At 38.8% G+C, this 17,975-nt stretch overlaps 1 protein-coding gene across 6 annotated transcripts in view; it reads left to right on the top strand.

Moving 5' to 3' along the window:
* The first annotated feature begins 1,121 nt into the window (after positions 1 to 1,121).
* LOC123755047 (obg-like ATPase 1) overlaps positions 1,122 to 17,975 on the top strand; it is a 95,041-nt gene continuing 78,187 nt past the window's right edge. Inside the window, exons 1-7 of one of the 6 annotated variants that reach the window (XM_069332818.1) lie at positions 1,122 to 1,276; positions 8,646 to 8,839; positions 11,577 to 11,633; positions 12,053 to 12,180; positions 13,309 to 13,400; positions 13,527 to 13,688; positions 17,031 to 17,128. In XM_069332818.1, the coding sequence (XP_069188919.1) occupies positions 8,655 to 8,839; positions 11,577 to 11,633; positions 12,053 to 12,180; positions 13,309 to 13,400; positions 13,527 to 13,688; positions 17,031 to 17,128 (722 nt within the window). In that variant the 5' untranslated portion in view covers positions 1,122 to 1,276; positions 8,646 to 8,654. Of the gene's footprint in view, positions 1,277 to 1,404; positions 1,501 to 1,520; positions 1,543 to 8,645; positions 8,840 to 11,572; positions 11,634 to 12,052; positions 12,181 to 13,308; positions 13,401 to 13,526; positions 13,689 to 17,030; positions 17,129 to 17,975 lie in introns of those variants that run through there. The other 5 variants (XM_045737501.2, XM_069332819.1, XM_069332820.1 and 2 more) reach the window with 5 other exon arrangements.

Raw genomic sequence — 17,975 nt, 5'->3', positions numbered from 1 at the left:
CAAGGAGATGAGAAATCAAAAGATCTAAATTAATGACAAAGGGATATGACCCCTCAAGTCATTTCAGGTCAAACTGAATATTCCTATTGTTATGGAAAATTATATTTTAATAAATATATGTTTAATAAAAATTATAACATAATATTATATTAAGGAAAACCCAGCACTCCCCAAAGCAACAAGACTTGAAACTATCGAATCCTTTATAACTAACTTAATTAGGGTCTCACGAGCACTGTACTTGCACTGTTGGGTCTGTGCAAATGTCAACATGCCGCACTGTAGCAGCCTGCAGAATACAGAGTCAACAGAAGCACAAAGGCTACTAGTGTGAGACTAAACTACAGTTTGTTCCACACATTCAAAATTATCTGCAATACAACCTGTCACTAATGCACTAAAAAACAGAGTAGTTTTCTGTGATTCAGAGTCAGGTCTTCGAGCACTTAAAACCCAATATGCAAAATAGATGCTAATGATGTTTTAACATTCATTATATACCTACTATGAGATACGTTGAGCACTCTGACTACTTCATACACTCACGAATATTGGAAGATATTCTTGTGTTCTAACCCGAGTTTGCTACTGCAGACTAAACTCTCATTTCATGTTCTCTCCTGATTCCATGTACGACTCATCATCCTGTGAGATGGGGATATTAGATGAACTCATATCTAGCGTTTGATCTACACTGTAATCCGTCATAATCCGTTTATCATCAAGGCAAACGAGGGGAGGGGAGCTTTCGACAAGCCGCCGGCTTCCTGTCCTCGTCGAAGCCACTAGGGTTAGCGGCCCTCAGGTAAATCAGGTATAAAAAAAATACGTTAGCAGAACATGGCTGTCCTAAGGGGGGGAAAAATACTCAAAATTGTGTGGTTTTAGTTATATTAAAAATTCACTATCTTCTGTTATTTTCTAATTTGAATTTATACATAGAAAAATACGCGCAATGTTCTTCTTGTATATAGTGCGATATAATTTCAAATATTAAGTTCATCAGTAACGATTACATTTATCTTCGTAGTCCCTCAAGCATGAAACGAACGCAAAGAACGGGAATTTAGTCGTATATCTTCCTGTAAACCGTACTAACTATATACATTGAAACACTTTTTTTTACTATATTGTATTTAACAACACATTTTTCATACTTAGTTAGGCTTCAATTCAGCTTGGATACCATAAATATAAATATTTATCCGTCATCTGTCTCTCCCACGTTGGGTTTGTTTTGGTGGCAGACCCCGACCTCCCAGTTATTGAAATTTAGGTAAAATAAACCACTTTGCACCCAGGCAGGCCAACTTTTTCTCCATATCTCACTAGCTGGGTACAGCAGCTTAATTCTTACAGGGTGTAGTGTGGTATTTGATGAGTGTAGGAGGGTTGTATTGAAGGGTGGGAGGTGGTGGTTTGATCCAGCCGGTGTGGGTGTTGGGGCCGCTGCCAGCTGTATTCGCCTAGTATCCTGCCCCCTGATGTATAATTAGTACGGTATATTGTAGTGGCTAGTGTAGGTTACAGGCCGGCGAGGAGGTTAGTAGAGTAGGGGGGAGGGGAGAATTAGTTTCCTGTATAATACTGATTAGCTGTAACGTGGGAGTTGTGACGGCCAGGCCTCGTTTAAATGGCTGGGTATTTAATTACCAAAGTCTAATTACCTAAGTTTGTAATTACCTGTGTGTGTGTGGCATCAGCTTATTGAAGGAGATTTTGCGCCCAGACTTTACTGATTGCATTATGTTGGCATAGATTTTGTTTATATCCTTGTTCATATAGGGTATGTTAGGTTAGGAACATTGAACAGGGGGCAGCAACCTGAAATCATGAATTATTTCTGTTTGTGTGTGCTATGGAAACATAATGTGCAAATTTTAAATCGGGTTGTTTTGTATTTTTGGAATATCTATGGTTAAATTATTGCTGTGGTATTCTGAATAGTGTATTATTGGTTATTAACCAGGCCTATATTAAACAATGAACATTTACTGCACTTCTTAATTTGGTCTGGCCAAATGTAGAGTATTTACAGATTATAAATTTACCTAAGGACCACCATCTCTAGTGGTCTTGATGTGGACAAGATGCATGTATTTTTTATTTATATATACAAGAGTTCTTACAGTCTTGTACAGCTACTAGCACGCATAGCCTTTTGGGCAAGTCCTTAATCCTAATTTTTACACACACACACATCCCCAGGAAGAAGCCCGTTGGAGCTGTCTTAACTCCCAGATACCTTTTTTTATTATTATTATTATTATTATTTGTATATACAAGAGTTCTTACAGTCCTGTAGAGCCACTAGTATGTGTAGCGTTTTGGGCAGGTCCTTAATCCTATGTTCCCTAGAATATGACGCCCGCGAAGAATCGTTTTTATAATCAAGTACCCATTTTACTGTTGAGTTAAACAGAGGCTACAGTTAACTAAGGATTTGCGCCCAGTAAATCCTCCCCGGCCAGGATACGAACCCAGGACAAAGCGCTCGTGAAACGCCAAACGAGCGTCTTAAAGATATGGAAGAAAATGCAGAATAGAACCAGTGAAGAGCAGAGGTGCCATAGGCACAATCAGAGAACACTGTATAAACATCAGAGGTCCGCAGTTGTTCAACGTCCTCCCAGCAAGCATAAGAAATATTGCCGGAACAACCGTGGACATCTTCAAGAGGAAACTAGATTTATTCCTCCAAGGAGTGCCGGACCAACCGGGCTGTGGTGGGTATGTAGGCCTGCGGGCCACTCCAAGCAACAGCCTAGTGGACCAAACTCTCACAAGTCAAGCCTGGCCTCAGGCCGGGCTTGGGGAGTAGAAGAGCTCCCAGAACCCCATCAACCAGGTATCAACCAGGTATCAACCACTATGCCACGGAGACTGTACTATTTACAGATCTACTCTGCCACGAAGTAGTACCTATTTACTACTAGGAAAACAGGTGCATCAGGGTGAAAGAAACTCTGCCCATTTCTTTCTGCCTCTACCAGGGATTGAACTCAGACTCTTAGGACTACAAACCTCAAGCGTGTCCACTCAGCCGTCAGGCCCCATGTGATAATTCTCTCTATCTATTTTTTAGATGAATCTCAAAAATATTATCTTTTTTATAAATAATATTTTTTTGCAAGGAATTCCTTAAGACAAAAATTATTTCCAGGGTTCCATAAGAGTAAAAAGTTTGAGAAATGCTGATTTAGATGTTTGTGCATATTTCCTTTTTCTTGAAACCTCTATTCACTTAACAATATACAGTATAAATACAGTACCTAGGAGTTAAACAACTACTGTATTTTGGGCTACAGCAGTTTTCCAGTAGCTGAATCTAGAACAACAACAACAACAAATGAGAAAGGTCAGTCTTTGGCCTCGGGCAGTGATTCTCCATCCAGGGTTCTGTGGAATACTGGGGTTTCATGAGAATGTGCCCGGAGTTCCGCAAGAAGTTGCAAAAGCCCAGGTTGCACATTAGATTAAGAGACAATTAGTATCAATGTTATTCTATTGAAATGTGTTATTTTCAATTGTGAATGTATTATAAAACAATAGAACGTAAATTTTTGTTCATTAACAACTTTACGAAAACAATTGTATTAACACAGAATCATTATAAAATATACACAATGTTTGCAACCATCAAGCCAGATGTAAAGTGAAAATTTTTGTAATTTTTTATATTAATAAAGCAGTATTTAATAAAGCAAAATAGGAAATAAATACACTTGTAATATAAATTGTCATCCACACTCCGTGGAAATAAACATTCCATTCACCTGGGCTGTATGGGTCTCGAACTGAGGACCCCCACGTGTGTGAGACCGAAGCTCTATCAACTGGGCTATGAGTAGTCTTAAAAAGGAAAGTTTCCAGAAACAGCTTCCTGCTGCCATACTGGAGTTTTCTGATTTTCGACTTTTTGACTTTTGACTTTTCGACTTTCAGTACACTTGTAATATTTTATTTAGAGTAAATTATTATTTATTAACCCAATTGCTTTACATGTCTTATTTTGTAATTTACCCCTTTCAGCTAAGTAGGGGGTCTCCCAAGAACTTGCAAAATATTTATAATAGGATAGAATTCAAGGGGTCTTCCGAACTAAAAGGTTGGGAATTGCTACCTAGTGGAGCCTCGGTGGGTCTTAATAGGATTCCTGTCCATGGCTCTTGATATCTTTATGTGTTCAATGTAGGTCATAGCATTGTCGCTATCCTTTACCATGCTGGGCTGGGGTGGTGGTCCTCGATATTGCAGGTTCACACCAACATTCTGGAAATGCTGATTTTAATAACACTCAAAAGTATCACACTCCTTAGGAGCTCGGCTGGAATCCTAGATGCTGTTCCCCGGTGTCTTGTTTCAAAGGGGTGGGGGTGGGGGAATTTCCTCTTAAATCCCTCTTTCTGTGGTGCTGGATGCTGTCCATAGCTTTTCTTTTGAATTCTCTGGATATATTTCCCATATTAGTCCACATTCAAATGTGTTAGCACAACGCCTGTCTCACTTCTGCCCAGTTTAACATTTTCCATGTAAATTTGTGTCAGAAGGCATCACAAGATCCCTATGTATGATGCTTCATTCCACAAATGCAATGTTTTTGCATTGGATGCTCCGCATTCATAGCTGAAACTATTTAGTGGGAGTTGGCTCATATGTTTCCTCTGGTCCAGATGATTTTGATGTTCTTGAAATTGGAGAGCTTAGTGGGTCATGTGATTCTACTCTCTCCACTAGAACCGATTAAGCCCTAGTTCCTGGTCCTGCTCTCAAGGTGCCCCTGGCTATCTTCCCTACCTCTCGTGCAGAAGGTTGGCAGTCGGTATTACATGGTCTTCATGCACAATGTTGACAGTTTGTTATATGTTCCTTTCCCTAGCCTTCATGCTGAAGGCTGACAGTCAGTGTTACATGGTGCCATCCATACTGTCGGCCTATCCTTGCATGTGGAGTTTCTTTGGTAGAATTGCTATTGTCTTTATAGAAGCAGCTGGTGTTGATCCTCATTCATCGTCTTCAAGCCCCTTCCTCTGTCACTAGTATGAGGTGCTTGGGCTAGCTCTCCATTTGTATCTGGTGCTCCACTAGTTATCCTTGTTCTGTTTCATTTATTTTCATCACGTCATTCTTACCATGTTCCACTGAACTGAACACCCAGCTCTTTTTTTTTATTTTTTTATAAGGCACTAAACATTCTTAGTTCTGACTGATTTAGGGGGTACTGTATTGTCTTCATTCTAAACCTCACTCTGAAGACACTTTCTGGTGGCCCTTGCTACACACAATAGGGTCAGTGAGCTTCCTGCTCTCCTGCATCACTCAGGGTTCACCTCGTTTGATATAGGGGGCACTTTTGATCAGCACCTTCCAACATACCATGTGATGGTTCCAGGAATCATTATTTTAGGCCATAAATAACACTTGTGCAGTCTGGAAAAATGCCTGCTTTATCTGGCTACTCATTCACTATGTTCTCTATCTGGCAGTCTCAGACTGAGTCCTTGTTCCTGAACTCCTGCACTATACAACAATGTTCTGTGCTATGAAGACATCGTAGACCTTTCACTCACGACCTTTCAAAAGTTCTCCACATTAAAAGCATTTTTCTCAGTGATGTCCTGTACTGACAACAGAGCTTCAAGTTCTGGATGATAACTGCATTTTGTGTCCTGGAACCTTTCCAATATCCACCCTCCTGTGTTGTGAAAGTGCAGCTTTCAGTAGCCTTTCTTCTTGATGGCTGATGTCTCTTCTGGTTGGGATTTATGCACAGTGGTGTGCGGCCCTCACTTCTGCTAGATGCTTCTGTCCATGCAACTTTCTTTTGACATGACAGCCAGCACAGGAGAGTTGAACCCAGTTGGCTTTTATTCCTGCTTCTATATGACACTTTCCATTAGGAGCATCCACGTGATATATAGAACAACAACAAAAATGGGACACTCATTTGTTCCAGTGCCCCCTCTTCTGTCCATTCTTTATTGTTCATTTTTTCCAGTCGGGTAGCAACAGCCATCTTGTGGCCCAACCATTAGGTTAACGAGAACATTGCTTAGTGGTTCTTATGTTGCCAAGAAATTGTTTAGAAGGGCTTTGGAGTGATTGTAAATGCCCTTTTTTTTTAAGTCATATAGGCTGCACATTAAGAAATTTAAAAAAATATTCCCAACACCAGCATGATTGGTACTGTAATAATAGTGGAACAAAAATCAATGTTGTACTGAGGCAGAATGTCAATCTACCCCGACCAAGCACAGTCCTCTTCATGGGACTAGTAGGATCGTGCCTTTAGGGAGCAGCTGAGTGTCTTACTCAGAGTGGCACTTTTTAGGCATTTATATTTTATCAACAGGTTGGGCCCAAGAGCAAAAGGATAACCTTTGGTTTCATTCTCGATTCATAATTTTGAATCTTGGATTTGAATCCCGGGTGAGACAAAAATGGTTAGGCACCTTCCCTTTCACCTAATGCCTTTGTTCACTTAGCAGTAAATAGGAACATGGGAGTTGGTCATCTGATTGATTTGATTGGCGCTGCTGAAGGCGGCTTGTTTATTTTGCACCCTATACTTATCCTGTAAATGGTAGCTTGAAAAAAGATTATAGAGGGCACAAAAGGTCTTTATCAGACCCCAACAGAAACAGCAGCAGCTTTCCTATGGCCCTGTAGTCAACTGTGTTGGGGTTGCATCCTGGGCAAGGTCAGTACTGTAGTTCGACTTTTGGGGAACTTCAGTGTAAGACTAATGTGTATATACAGTAGTACATACAGGCTGCTTGTTCTTGACAAAATGAATTATAATGTCTCGGGAAAAACAAAAATTCTATAAAAAATGCTTTTGCGTATCCTATTGTTGTATGTTGGCCTCCTTAAGATTACACAATAGTTGTACTGTGCTGTAGTAGGAAGAAGTGTTACTGGTGAGCTGCTGAAATGATGACTTCACTGGAACCTGAGAGTTGGCATATCTTGAGGTTATCTTGAGATGATTTCAGGGCTTTTTAGTGTCCCCGCGGCCTGGTCCTCGACCAGGCCTCCACCCCCAGGAAGCAGCCCATGACAGCTGACTAACACCCAGGTACCTATTTTACTGCTAGGTAACAGGGGGCATAGGGTGAAAGAAACTCTGCCCATTGTTTCTCGCTGGCGCTCATATGTACGCTGAGCAGTACCTATTCATGATGTGAATGAGGAGGAGTAATCACAATACAGTATATGATTACTGTACTGCTCATGTAGGTGTGAGTGGTAGGTGGATGCAACATCTGTGAATATGGTATTGAAGGCGCCTGCAATCTCAAAATCTCGTTTATGAGATTGCCTCAAAATTTCTGTATTAACCCTACAGGGTATATTAGTAAGTTGAAAGATGATGATCAGTTAAACCTGATCTCCCCATTGTGGTCCTTTCATGGGGGGAAAATATATGATCCACTCTTCTTCTGATTGATTGGTATTTCTCACGACCATGTTCATATGGCACCATTACTTGTTGGCCTGTTGCAGTAAGTATTTCCATTGTGAATATACAGTGCTACTGTACAGTATTTTCTAATTTTTCAATTTGTCTTGCTCTTGACTTTGCCTCTTTTGTTAAATCAATTCTCTTACATACCTAAGTAAGTGATCTTTAGTCTTTCCATACTTCAGGTTTAATATTTTAGAGAATTCTGAATATTTTCCAGAATTTTAAGAATTCTGGGCTCGAATTCCGGGCTGGACAAAAATGGTTGGGCATATTTTCTTTCATCTAATGCACCAATTCACCTAGCAGTAAGTAGGTACTCAGGAGTTAGTCAGCTTGTTGTGGGATTGCATCTTGGGCGGGGGTCAGTAGTTCGACCTTAGAGGGGTAGGCGACCTCGATAAAGGTTTAACGTGTATGAATACACTCTGGCTTCCTGTCCCTCGACACGATGAATTATTGTAATAAAAACTAAATAAGCATATAGAATACTTGCTCCTGTTTTTATGAACTAAGTCAGCCTTTGAAATTCTGTATTAAATTTGGTATTAAATGTTCATTCATATTCTATTGAACACTAGAAAATAAATGGAATACTTGGGCAAGATTCCACTTGTACTCTCCAAGAATGGAACTTTTCTAAGAAGCATCTTGTAAAAAGACTGTCTTTTTAGATTTTTTTTTTTTTAAAGATTACCATTAGTATGATATGCAAGAGTGTATAATGGTTGGGGTTGTCCTTGTACAGCCAGAAACATTACCAGTGCTTGATACAGTACAGTACATATGGAACTTTTAGTATTTGTCTAAGCCCAAAAGAAATACAATACAGTATACACAGAAATCACAATAGCGTGATGAATGAATCACGCTATTGAATAAAATGAATAAAATCATCCCGTCTGGGATCATCCTGAACGTAGGTTCGAACCCTCATCAGGGCCCTTGTGGATTTGTTTACAGTACAGTATGTTTTATTCCCAGTAAGTTATGTGTAAGACAGACAGTAAAGAGATTATCTTTATGGAATACCAGTACTTATTACATTATTTTCCAGGATACAGTATGTATGTATGTATAAAGACTCATAGGTTATTTAGTAATGTTCTTTCACTTTTACTTTTTATTTAGCAAACAGAATATTAATTTTAAAATGTTTCTATTTTGTTTCTCATCATAGTAACTGGAAATGCCACCCAAAAAGGCTGCAGCTCCTGAGCCCCGGCCACTGATTGGCCGTGTGGGAACAAATCTGAAGGTTGGCATTGTTGGTCTTCCTAACGTTGGCAAGTCGACCTTTTTCAATGTCCTCACCAAATCATCGGCACAAGCTGAGAACTTCCCCTTTTGCACCATCGATCCAAATGAAAATAAGTATCCAGTATTATATTTGTTTGCTGTCCAGTACTGAATAGTTAAGTGTCTATGGTAGAGATTACCTAGGTTTTTCATAAGATTTTGTTTCCTTCAATATTATGTGCATACAATATCTAGAAAACAATATCACACCAATCTATACTTATCACAGCATCCTGTTTGCATCTCAAGGTATGACACCACAGGGGTACCTTTCTCGCTCACGCTCATGTTAATGAATGGTACTAGTTTTATCTAAGGTGAAGATATAGATTACTAGTACAGTACATATATTTCAGTGATGTAAAGTCCTGTGTGAAAATTCCATCAAATAATTTAATTTTTGCTCTCATTTGTGAATCGTACAGAGAAGTGCCCTCAAATGTCAGTGAGAGTTGAGAGCTTGGTGGCTATATGTCGATTGTTTGTGGAAGAATTGCTGCACCTTATGGCAGATATGCACACACTGAGCTACAGGTGCTTGGTGACACCCTGGCATCCCCCAAGGAAGGCAAGCCCCAGTATCCACCCCATACATAGAACCAACTGAAAGACTATCTATCAACACCTAATGGCCATAAATGATAATGCATCAGGCTTCCTGTAACTGGATAGCTGAGTAAAGTTGAAGCCAAACAACTAAATTCTGAAGGCCTCCCCCCCCCCTAATACTGTACTCTAAACCCAATCAGATTTATTCAGCAACTTTTTCCAGTGAGGTCCAGTAGAGCAAAAGCAAGGTGTCTACCACACTGATGGCACACCAAGAGTCCCAGAATCTGCCAACTCCCGGTACCTCTAGGCCAAGCTGCCACTGATCACCATCACTCCATCTGAAGAACCAACCAGAAAACAGAAACAAGAAAAAAATCTATCTTTCCTGTGACCCCAGGTGATGATAAGGGTGCCAGGCATCGAAAAGTAGGCTGTTGAAAAGGAATGCCAGATGGCAGTCTCATGACCCAAAGGACAATAATTGCATTCTGTTAGCCGGTTTCCATCAGGTAGAGCAGGCATCCAAATGTCTATTCAACATCAAGGTTGAACCTGGAATCTGTGTCAGAACTTATGAGCCTGAAAATTACAGTGGAATCTCGGTTTTCGAATGCCCCTGTTTTCGAATTTTTCGGTTCTTGAGCTCAATTTCTTAAAAAAAAATTGACTCAGTATTCGAGTTTGTTGATACACACATGGGCCTATCAAGCACATGGCGCACTTCAGTTTACTAGCATCTCCCGCCTACGACAGCGTTTGAATGCTTTGTGAAGAATTTCATTGTTTTTGTGCTTTTTTGGTTTCTGAACATAAAAGTTCTTATTATATATCACACCATGAGTTCCAAGAAAGTTAATGGTAAAGTTCAACCTAAGAAAATAGTTGTGAGGATGATGATAGAGAAAAAACAAGAGATCATTCAATGTGAGACAATGTGATGTCTCACTACAGACAAGTGTTAAAACAAGGAAAAACAAGTGTCTATAGACAGATTCTTAGTAAGACAAGCAAGCAGTGAGTCACAACAAGATCCTAGTGGTATGGCTGTGAAACGTAAGAGATAGAGTACCCCAGAAATGTCATCACTGCTATTATAATGAAAGGTGACTCCCCTTCCAAACAATAACACCTCTACTCCTCCCCCCTTTCTCACTGTCTTCATATGCCAACAAGAGTCCTCAATAAAGGTAAGATATACTTGTACATAATGTTGTACAAAATATAAGTACAGTCTGTAGTAGTATGTATAAAATGTATTTTTAAGTTAATATTTTTGGGGGTGTGGAACAGATTAATTCAATTTACATTAATTCTTATGGGAAAATTTGTTTCGTTTTTATAATTTTCGGTTTTCGAACCATCTCTGGGAACGGATTAAATTCTAAAACGGAGGTAGCACTGTATGTAATTAACTTCGGGGTAGTGTTCTTTCTGTCCTTGTGTATGACTAAGGTCTGGTTTATCTCAACAAGTAATTAGAAGGGTAGAAAAGGATACAAGTAATTTTTAGCTGAACCAGAGTCTGTTATACAGTATACCCATCAAATTCAACCTTGTCTTATAAAGGTAGTTTTGTAATGCCAAGGGTTAGTTTGGTTGAGATGCTGAGATCATAGAGGAAATCTATGAGGTGTTATATGGTGGATTAATTTGGTATTGGAAAAGTGTTTACCCCACACTGCTCCAGTCACTATTTGCGATTTCGTCTTGTGCTTCATTCGCCATATGTGATTAGGGGGAGCCGAGCGGACAGCACGCTGGAATTGTGATCCTGTGGTCCTGGGTTCAATCCCAGGTGCCGGCGAGAAACAATGGGCAGAGTTTCTTTCACCCTATGCCCCTGTTACCTAGCAGTAAAATAGGTACCTGGGTGTTAGTCAGCTGTCACGGGCTGCTTCTTGGGGGGTGGAGGCCTGGTCGAGGACCGGTCCGCGGGGACACTAAAAAGTCCTGAAATCATCTCAAGATAACCTCAAGAAGATCCTCTTGTGTTTTAAATTGTCATCCGTGATTTATTCCTCTACCATACTTGATTTGTCCTGAATTGATTTGTTGACTACTGCATTTTCAAATAACCACAACTCGATGGAATACTTTTGAGTAACCTGGTCATTGGAAGGTTAATGAGAATGAATGCAATACATGTGGTAATAAATTGTTTGGGGGAAGCTTGTTAATTTTAGAATTTTGTGAAATAAAAATGCTACACCTAGTACACGCAAAAGCCATTATCATAACTGTTGTTTTCCTCTGCACGTAGGGTACCTGTACCAGATGAGAGATTTGAGTTCTTGTGTCAGTTCCACAAACCTGTCAGGTATGTTTGTATTTTTTTCATAGTTTTCTACTTTATAATATTGTTTGAGCCATGAGTTATAATATTGTTTGGACCATGAGTTAGGTGGGAGGTGGAGGGGAGGATTTGACTTGTTAGGCCTAAGACTATTTACCAATACTGTATTGTGAGGTATGCTAACATTTTGACCAGGGATGCCTCTCCTGATTACCTAAAATCTTTAATTGGAAGAAATCAATCTTAGTTTACTTTCTGTATCCATCCTGAATTGCCGTTTAGAAGTTAGCCTGCGGTAATTTATTAATCTAAGTTCTTAGTTTTCTAATATAGATAATTGTTACTTTTACCAATTAATCTTCTGTGGATTTTTAAATATATATAATTATTAATAATTGTATGCAGATCTCATAAGCACACATTTCTTTTCTTTTTTTTTGTAGCAAAGTTCCTGCATTCTTGAATGTGACTGACATTGCTGGCCTAGTGAAAGGTGCAGCCGAGGGGCAAGGCTTGGGAAATGCCTTCCTCTCTCACATCAAGGCCTGCGACGCACTCTTTCATCTAACTCGTAAGTTGGGTTACATTACGTTTCTTTTTCGTTGTGCATCTGTATTGGATAACTGTTGAAGTGTAACAGCATAGTGTGGAAGGTGGTAAATCTTGTACTGTAGGTTCATTATCACTGAAGAAACGAAAACTGTTTGGTAATGTATTTATGCTGGATCGAGGATACAGTATTGTGGTTTTTTCTAGTACTGTACAGAGTACTGTATTTATTTTTTCAACCATGTTTAATTACAGTTAAAGTGTCTTATTGATGAATTATACAATACACAATATACAGTACATAGGTTACTTAATACGTTATGTATGTTTTCTCAAACATTTTACAAAGTAATAGATTACTGTAATCCCTTCTCCTTCTACAAATAAAAAAGGATGTTGTTTTCATATTCTCTATACTTTTTTTTATGCTTGTCAGTATTCTTTGTTGTATCATTGGTGTTTTACGCTGAATCAAAGTGAATGATGGTTAACTTGACCCCTGATGATGAATGACAAGAATACTTGTAACCTTACAAGACAAGTGTCTTTTAAGGTCTTGATGTCAGGCAAGAACACTTGCTGTTCTTGTCATTGAACACTTGAGTGATCTCGTCATGTATGACGAGAACACTCAGATTTATTGTCATGTAGTGCAGAGAAACATTCTAGCTTGATACCCGAAAAGAGCTCTGAAATGTACATAAATGGCTTTTAGATTTACAGTATTATTTGTTTATGTGGATGTTTGCTTTTCAATCATATAAAAACTTATCATGCCATTCTGTTTATGATCCATATATATTTTGTATCATCCTACTTTCAAGACATACAGATCGTATTATCCTGTGTGTGTACACTATTTAGATCATTTCATCTTTTGCATCATTCATATAGATCATATCATCCTTATGAGCCATACAGATTGTGTAATCCTTTTTATGTATAAAACTTTCTCATATTCTGACCTCCCTGAAACTTTAAATTTTGACTTTTTTTTATCATGGTTCATTTCATTGTAATTGATTCATTTCATTGTAATTGGTTCATTTCATAGTAAAAATAGGATATGTGCCATCTGATATCCATGGTGTACAGTATATGGTAACGAAAGACTATTTTATATAATCGGGTTTTATGTTACCTATTACAGGGGCATTTGAAGATGATGATGTGACTCATGTGGAAGGAGATGTTAACCCTGTTCGTGATTTGGAAATTATTCTTGATGAGCTGCGATTGAAGGTTTGTTATTTTGCCTTTTCTGTAACTTAGGTAAGAAATGGAATGTTGTGGCATCTTACCAACTGCTCTCGGAAAAAATAAAATTGCATGAGTATTCGTCTGATATCGACATACGTTTCTTTGCAGGATATCGAATATATCGAAGCAGTGTATGATAAGCTGTTTAAATTGGTGGAGCGAGGTGGAGATAAGAAGCTGAAGCCCGAGTTTGACTGTGTTTGCAAGGTTAGAACACTCTTGCAAGAGGAGAAGAAACATGTGCGATTTGCTGAGTGGGACAGCAAAGAGGTGAGTTTTGGTGTGGTTGTTGTGTGTGGTGATAATGGTGAGGGGGAATATAATGTTACTTGAAATTAGATTAAGAAAAATTCTTAGTTTCACTCATAAAAGTAAAATGTACGCAAATTTTCAAGTGTATATGAATAGTTTAGGTGAGGAATAGAAAGGTTCCTATGCAATTGCTCTAGGTACTTTGGGGAATGCATTCATTTGACCCCATGAATTTTAAGATTAAGAATTTATGGGAAAATGTGGAATAACTTTATTGACACAAAACTAACCACACTGTAATGTATTTGGAAACGAATAAATTGTGTAGAAATGGAAGAAACGAGTAAGGAATGTGTGATGACCAAACCACACATAAGAAGATGGAGATGTGAATGTGTGTGTTGGACTGTATTCACCTAGTTGTGCTTGTGGGGGGTTGAACTCTAGCTCTTTGGTCCTGCCTCTCAACTGTCAATCAACTGGTGTACAGAACCTATCATATCTACATTTGACACTGTGTATGGAGTCGGCCTCTATCACTGTGTGTGTGGGTACATTCTCTGCTTGCCTAAGTGTGCCTGTAGGACCAAATATCTACCCCTAGGCTCCACATATTTAGTTGTTGTTCATCTAATGTTGTGGCTTTCCAACCCACAAAAAATCTCTTCATATCTACATGCGAACTTGGATCTGGTATTGGCCTTGCTTATCTCCTCTTCTAGTTCACTTCATTTACTCAATACTCTTAGGGTGAAGAAATATTTTCTTACATCCATATAGCTTATCAATGTCTCTAGTTTCATTTATGCCGTATTGTTCTGCCATTGCACCTGCTAAACATCATGTGTGTGTGTGTGTGTGTGTGTGTAATTACCTAAGTGTAGTTACAGGATGAGAGCTACGCTCGTGGTGTCCCATCTTCCCAGCACTCTTTGTCATATAACGCTTTGAAACTACTGACGGTCTTGGCCTCCACCACCACCTCACCTAACTTGTTCCAACCGTCTACCACTCTGTTTGCGAAACTGAATTTTCATATATTTCTTCGGCATCTGTGTTTAGCTAGTTTAAATCTATGACCTCTTGTTCTTGAAGTTCCAGGTCTCAGGAAATCTTCCCCCTGTCGATTTTATCAATTCCTGTTACTGTTTGTGATCATATCACCTCTTTTTCTTCTGTCTTCTAGTTTTGGTATATTTAATGCCTCTAACCTCTCCTCGTAGCTCTTGCCCTTCAGTTCTGGAAGCCACTTAGTAGCATATCTTTGCACCTTTTCCAGTTTGTTGATGTGCTTCTTAAGATATGGGCAGAGGTTATCTTGAGATGATTTCGGGGGTTAGTGTCCCCGTGGCCCGGTCCTCAACCAGGCCTCCACTCCCAGGAAGCAGCCCGTAGCAGCTGTCTAACTCTTAGGTACCTATTTACTGTTAGGTAACAGGAGCATCTGGATGAAAGAAACATTTTGCCCATATGTCTCCGCCTCCACCGGGGATTGAACCCGGAACCTCAGGACTACGAATCAGAAGCGCTGTCCACCCAGCTGTCAGGCGCCCTGTGGTGCCAGGCACCACACAACTGCTGCATATTCTAGCTTTGGCCTAACAAAAGTCATGAACAATTTCTTTAGTATTTTGCCATCCATGTATTTAAAAGCAACTCTGAAGTTAGAAAGCGTGGCATAGGCTCCTCGCACAACGTTCTTTATGTGGTCCTCAGGTGATAGTTTTCTATCTAGAGCCACCCCTAGATCTCTTTCTTTATCAGAATTCTTTAAAGATATCTCACATAATTTATAGGTTGTGTTGGGTCTATGTTCTCCTATTCCACATTCCATAACATGGCATTTATTAACATTAAATTCCATTTGCCAAGTGGTGCTCCATGTACTTATTTTGTGTCCAGGTCTTCTTGAAGGCCATGACAATCATCTAAGTTTCTTATCCTTCCTATTATCTAAGCATCATCAGCAAACATGTTCATATAATTCTGTATACCAACTGGTAGAGCATTTATGTAGACAATAAACATCACTGGTGCAAGAACTGAACCCTGTGGTACTCTACTTGTGACATTTCTTCAGTCATTGCCTCTGATTACTGCCCTCATTTTTGTATCAGTCAGAAAATTTTTCATCCATGTTAGAAGCTTACCTGTCACCCCCTCCAATATTTTCCAGTTTCCAGAACAACCTCTTATGTGGCACTCTGTCGAAAGCCTTTTTTTAGGTCCAGATAGATGCAGTCAACCCAACCATCTCTTTCCTGTAAAATCTCTGTGGCTCGATCATAGAAACTGAGTAAATTCGATACACAGAATCTTCCAGATTGAAAGCCATACCATCTGTCTGATATTATATCATTTCTCTCCAGGTGTTTTATCCCATTTAGTTTTTATTATTTTTTCCAATACTTTCACTATTACACTTGTCAATGATACAGGTCTATAATTGATACAGGTGTGTGTGTGTGTGTGTGTATTCACCTAGTTGTATTCACCTAGTTGTGCTTGCGGGGATTGAGCTCTGCTCTTTCGGCATGTTAATGTGAGAGGCTGCAAGACAAACATAATAAAAACCATGAAGACAAAGCTTGCATATACCAAGGGTCTGCCATACACCATTATTAAACACATGGGTTACACTTTGTGCAGCTTTAGCACTTAGTTTGTATCATTAACATCACTGTGCTTAGCTTGTATCATTAACATCACTGTGCTTAGCTTTGGCGAGTGTCTACATTGGTATCTACGAATCTGCTATGCTTGGATTAATTATAAGGTCTGGAATGTGTCATCGTTCAGTGCACATTTATTTCTTGGTTTCGTCATGAGTGACGTCTCTTGTGGTCTCCTTGATTTTTATAACATTATTGTGTCAATAGCCTACTTGAGATAAGGTTAGAGTAATCAAATCTTATATAATCTCAATAAGACTTGCGCAAGAGTGCTCAGGTGTTCATTCTCCTCAGGAAGACTGCATAAACTTGTAATATACATGTTAGTAAGGTTCAAAGAAAATGGTCTACATATTATAATATTTTGACCATGGATAGATTTGTCAACTGAACCAAGAATCCCAATGTTACAAATATTCTTAGACACTGTCTCGACCCAAACTTTGTGTCTTCACGTGCACCTTGAGTTTATCAAAAGCTGTTTGTAAACCGTGTTGAATGAATTTGAAAAGCTTTGAAGTATCAATACAGATTTGTATTGAATAATTACTTAAACCAGCCCCCCCCCCCCCAATCCCCAATATTTTTCATAATTGATTTTTAATATTATTTAACTAAAAATTATGTAAGGAAGATGTAAGCTTGTGTCAAATGAGGTTTCTAATGCAGTTGTTCCCATTGTTTTCAGATTGAAGTGCTAAATAAGCACTTGCTTATAACCAGTAAACCTATGATATACTTAGTGAACCTGTCTGAGAAGGACTACATCAGGAGGAAAAATAAATGGTGAGTACTCAGACTTATGTTGACACTTGAGTTGAGGTTGACCAAACTGCCTGTAATGAGATCTGGACACTTGGGCACAGATTGGGGTATGGGGAGGGGAGGGACACACTGATCCTCCAAACCACTTCAAGGTAACGGAAGAATAGCAATTGCAAAATCTTGAGCAGTCTTCATATAACCTGTATTGATCTAACTTCTCTCGTTTGTTGTGTTGAAATTAAGATAAATCAAAATGTTGCATCAAATAACTTGGTTAACCATTTGAATGGGTCATCGCTTTTCCATATTTTAAACGTATATTAGTTAAAACATTTTGTAGGCTGCTTTGAGTGCCCTCTATTGGTACGTGTGTTATGCTATCTGTTGAATTAAAAATATATGTATATTTTTTAAATTGCTGTTAGAGCTTTTCAATAGAAAGTTTGGATTTGACATTAACCAAAATATTTGGTAAAAATGTTTTGAAAATGCTACCCTACTCTTGAGTATGAGAAAAGGTTGTATGATAAAGGGATAAAGGTAGATGGACTCAGGGTAGAGAAGGGAATATTTCCTAAAGTATTCAAAGTATAAACCTATTTTGAAAATATACAAATGAAGAGAAAAAAGTGGTAGCAAAGAATAGTAAATTTTACACGGAAATATCTGTAGCTATTTTGTTATATGGACAATGTATAGATTGAGATGTGTGGTTATGATCAGATTAGGCACAGAGAAAATATGAAACTTGGAATAAAAAATAAGTACGGGAAAGGCGTTTCGTAGAAACGACGAGAACTACACATTTCTAATACAGTAGTTGTGATTACAAGGGACCTTATGCACCTCTGTGTGATGGTGGAGAACT

The sequence above is a fragment of the Procambarus clarkii genome, chromosome 28, assembly GCF_040958095.1.
Source record: "Procambarus clarkii isolate CNS0578487 chromosome 28, FALCON_Pclarkii_2.0, whole genome shotgun sequence".
NCBI lineage: Eukaryota > Metazoa > Arthropoda > Malacostraca > Decapoda > Cambaridae > Procambarus > Procambarus clarkii.
Note: the sequence above shows the minus strand (reverse complement) of the source record. Positions and strands in the feature narration are given on the sequence as shown.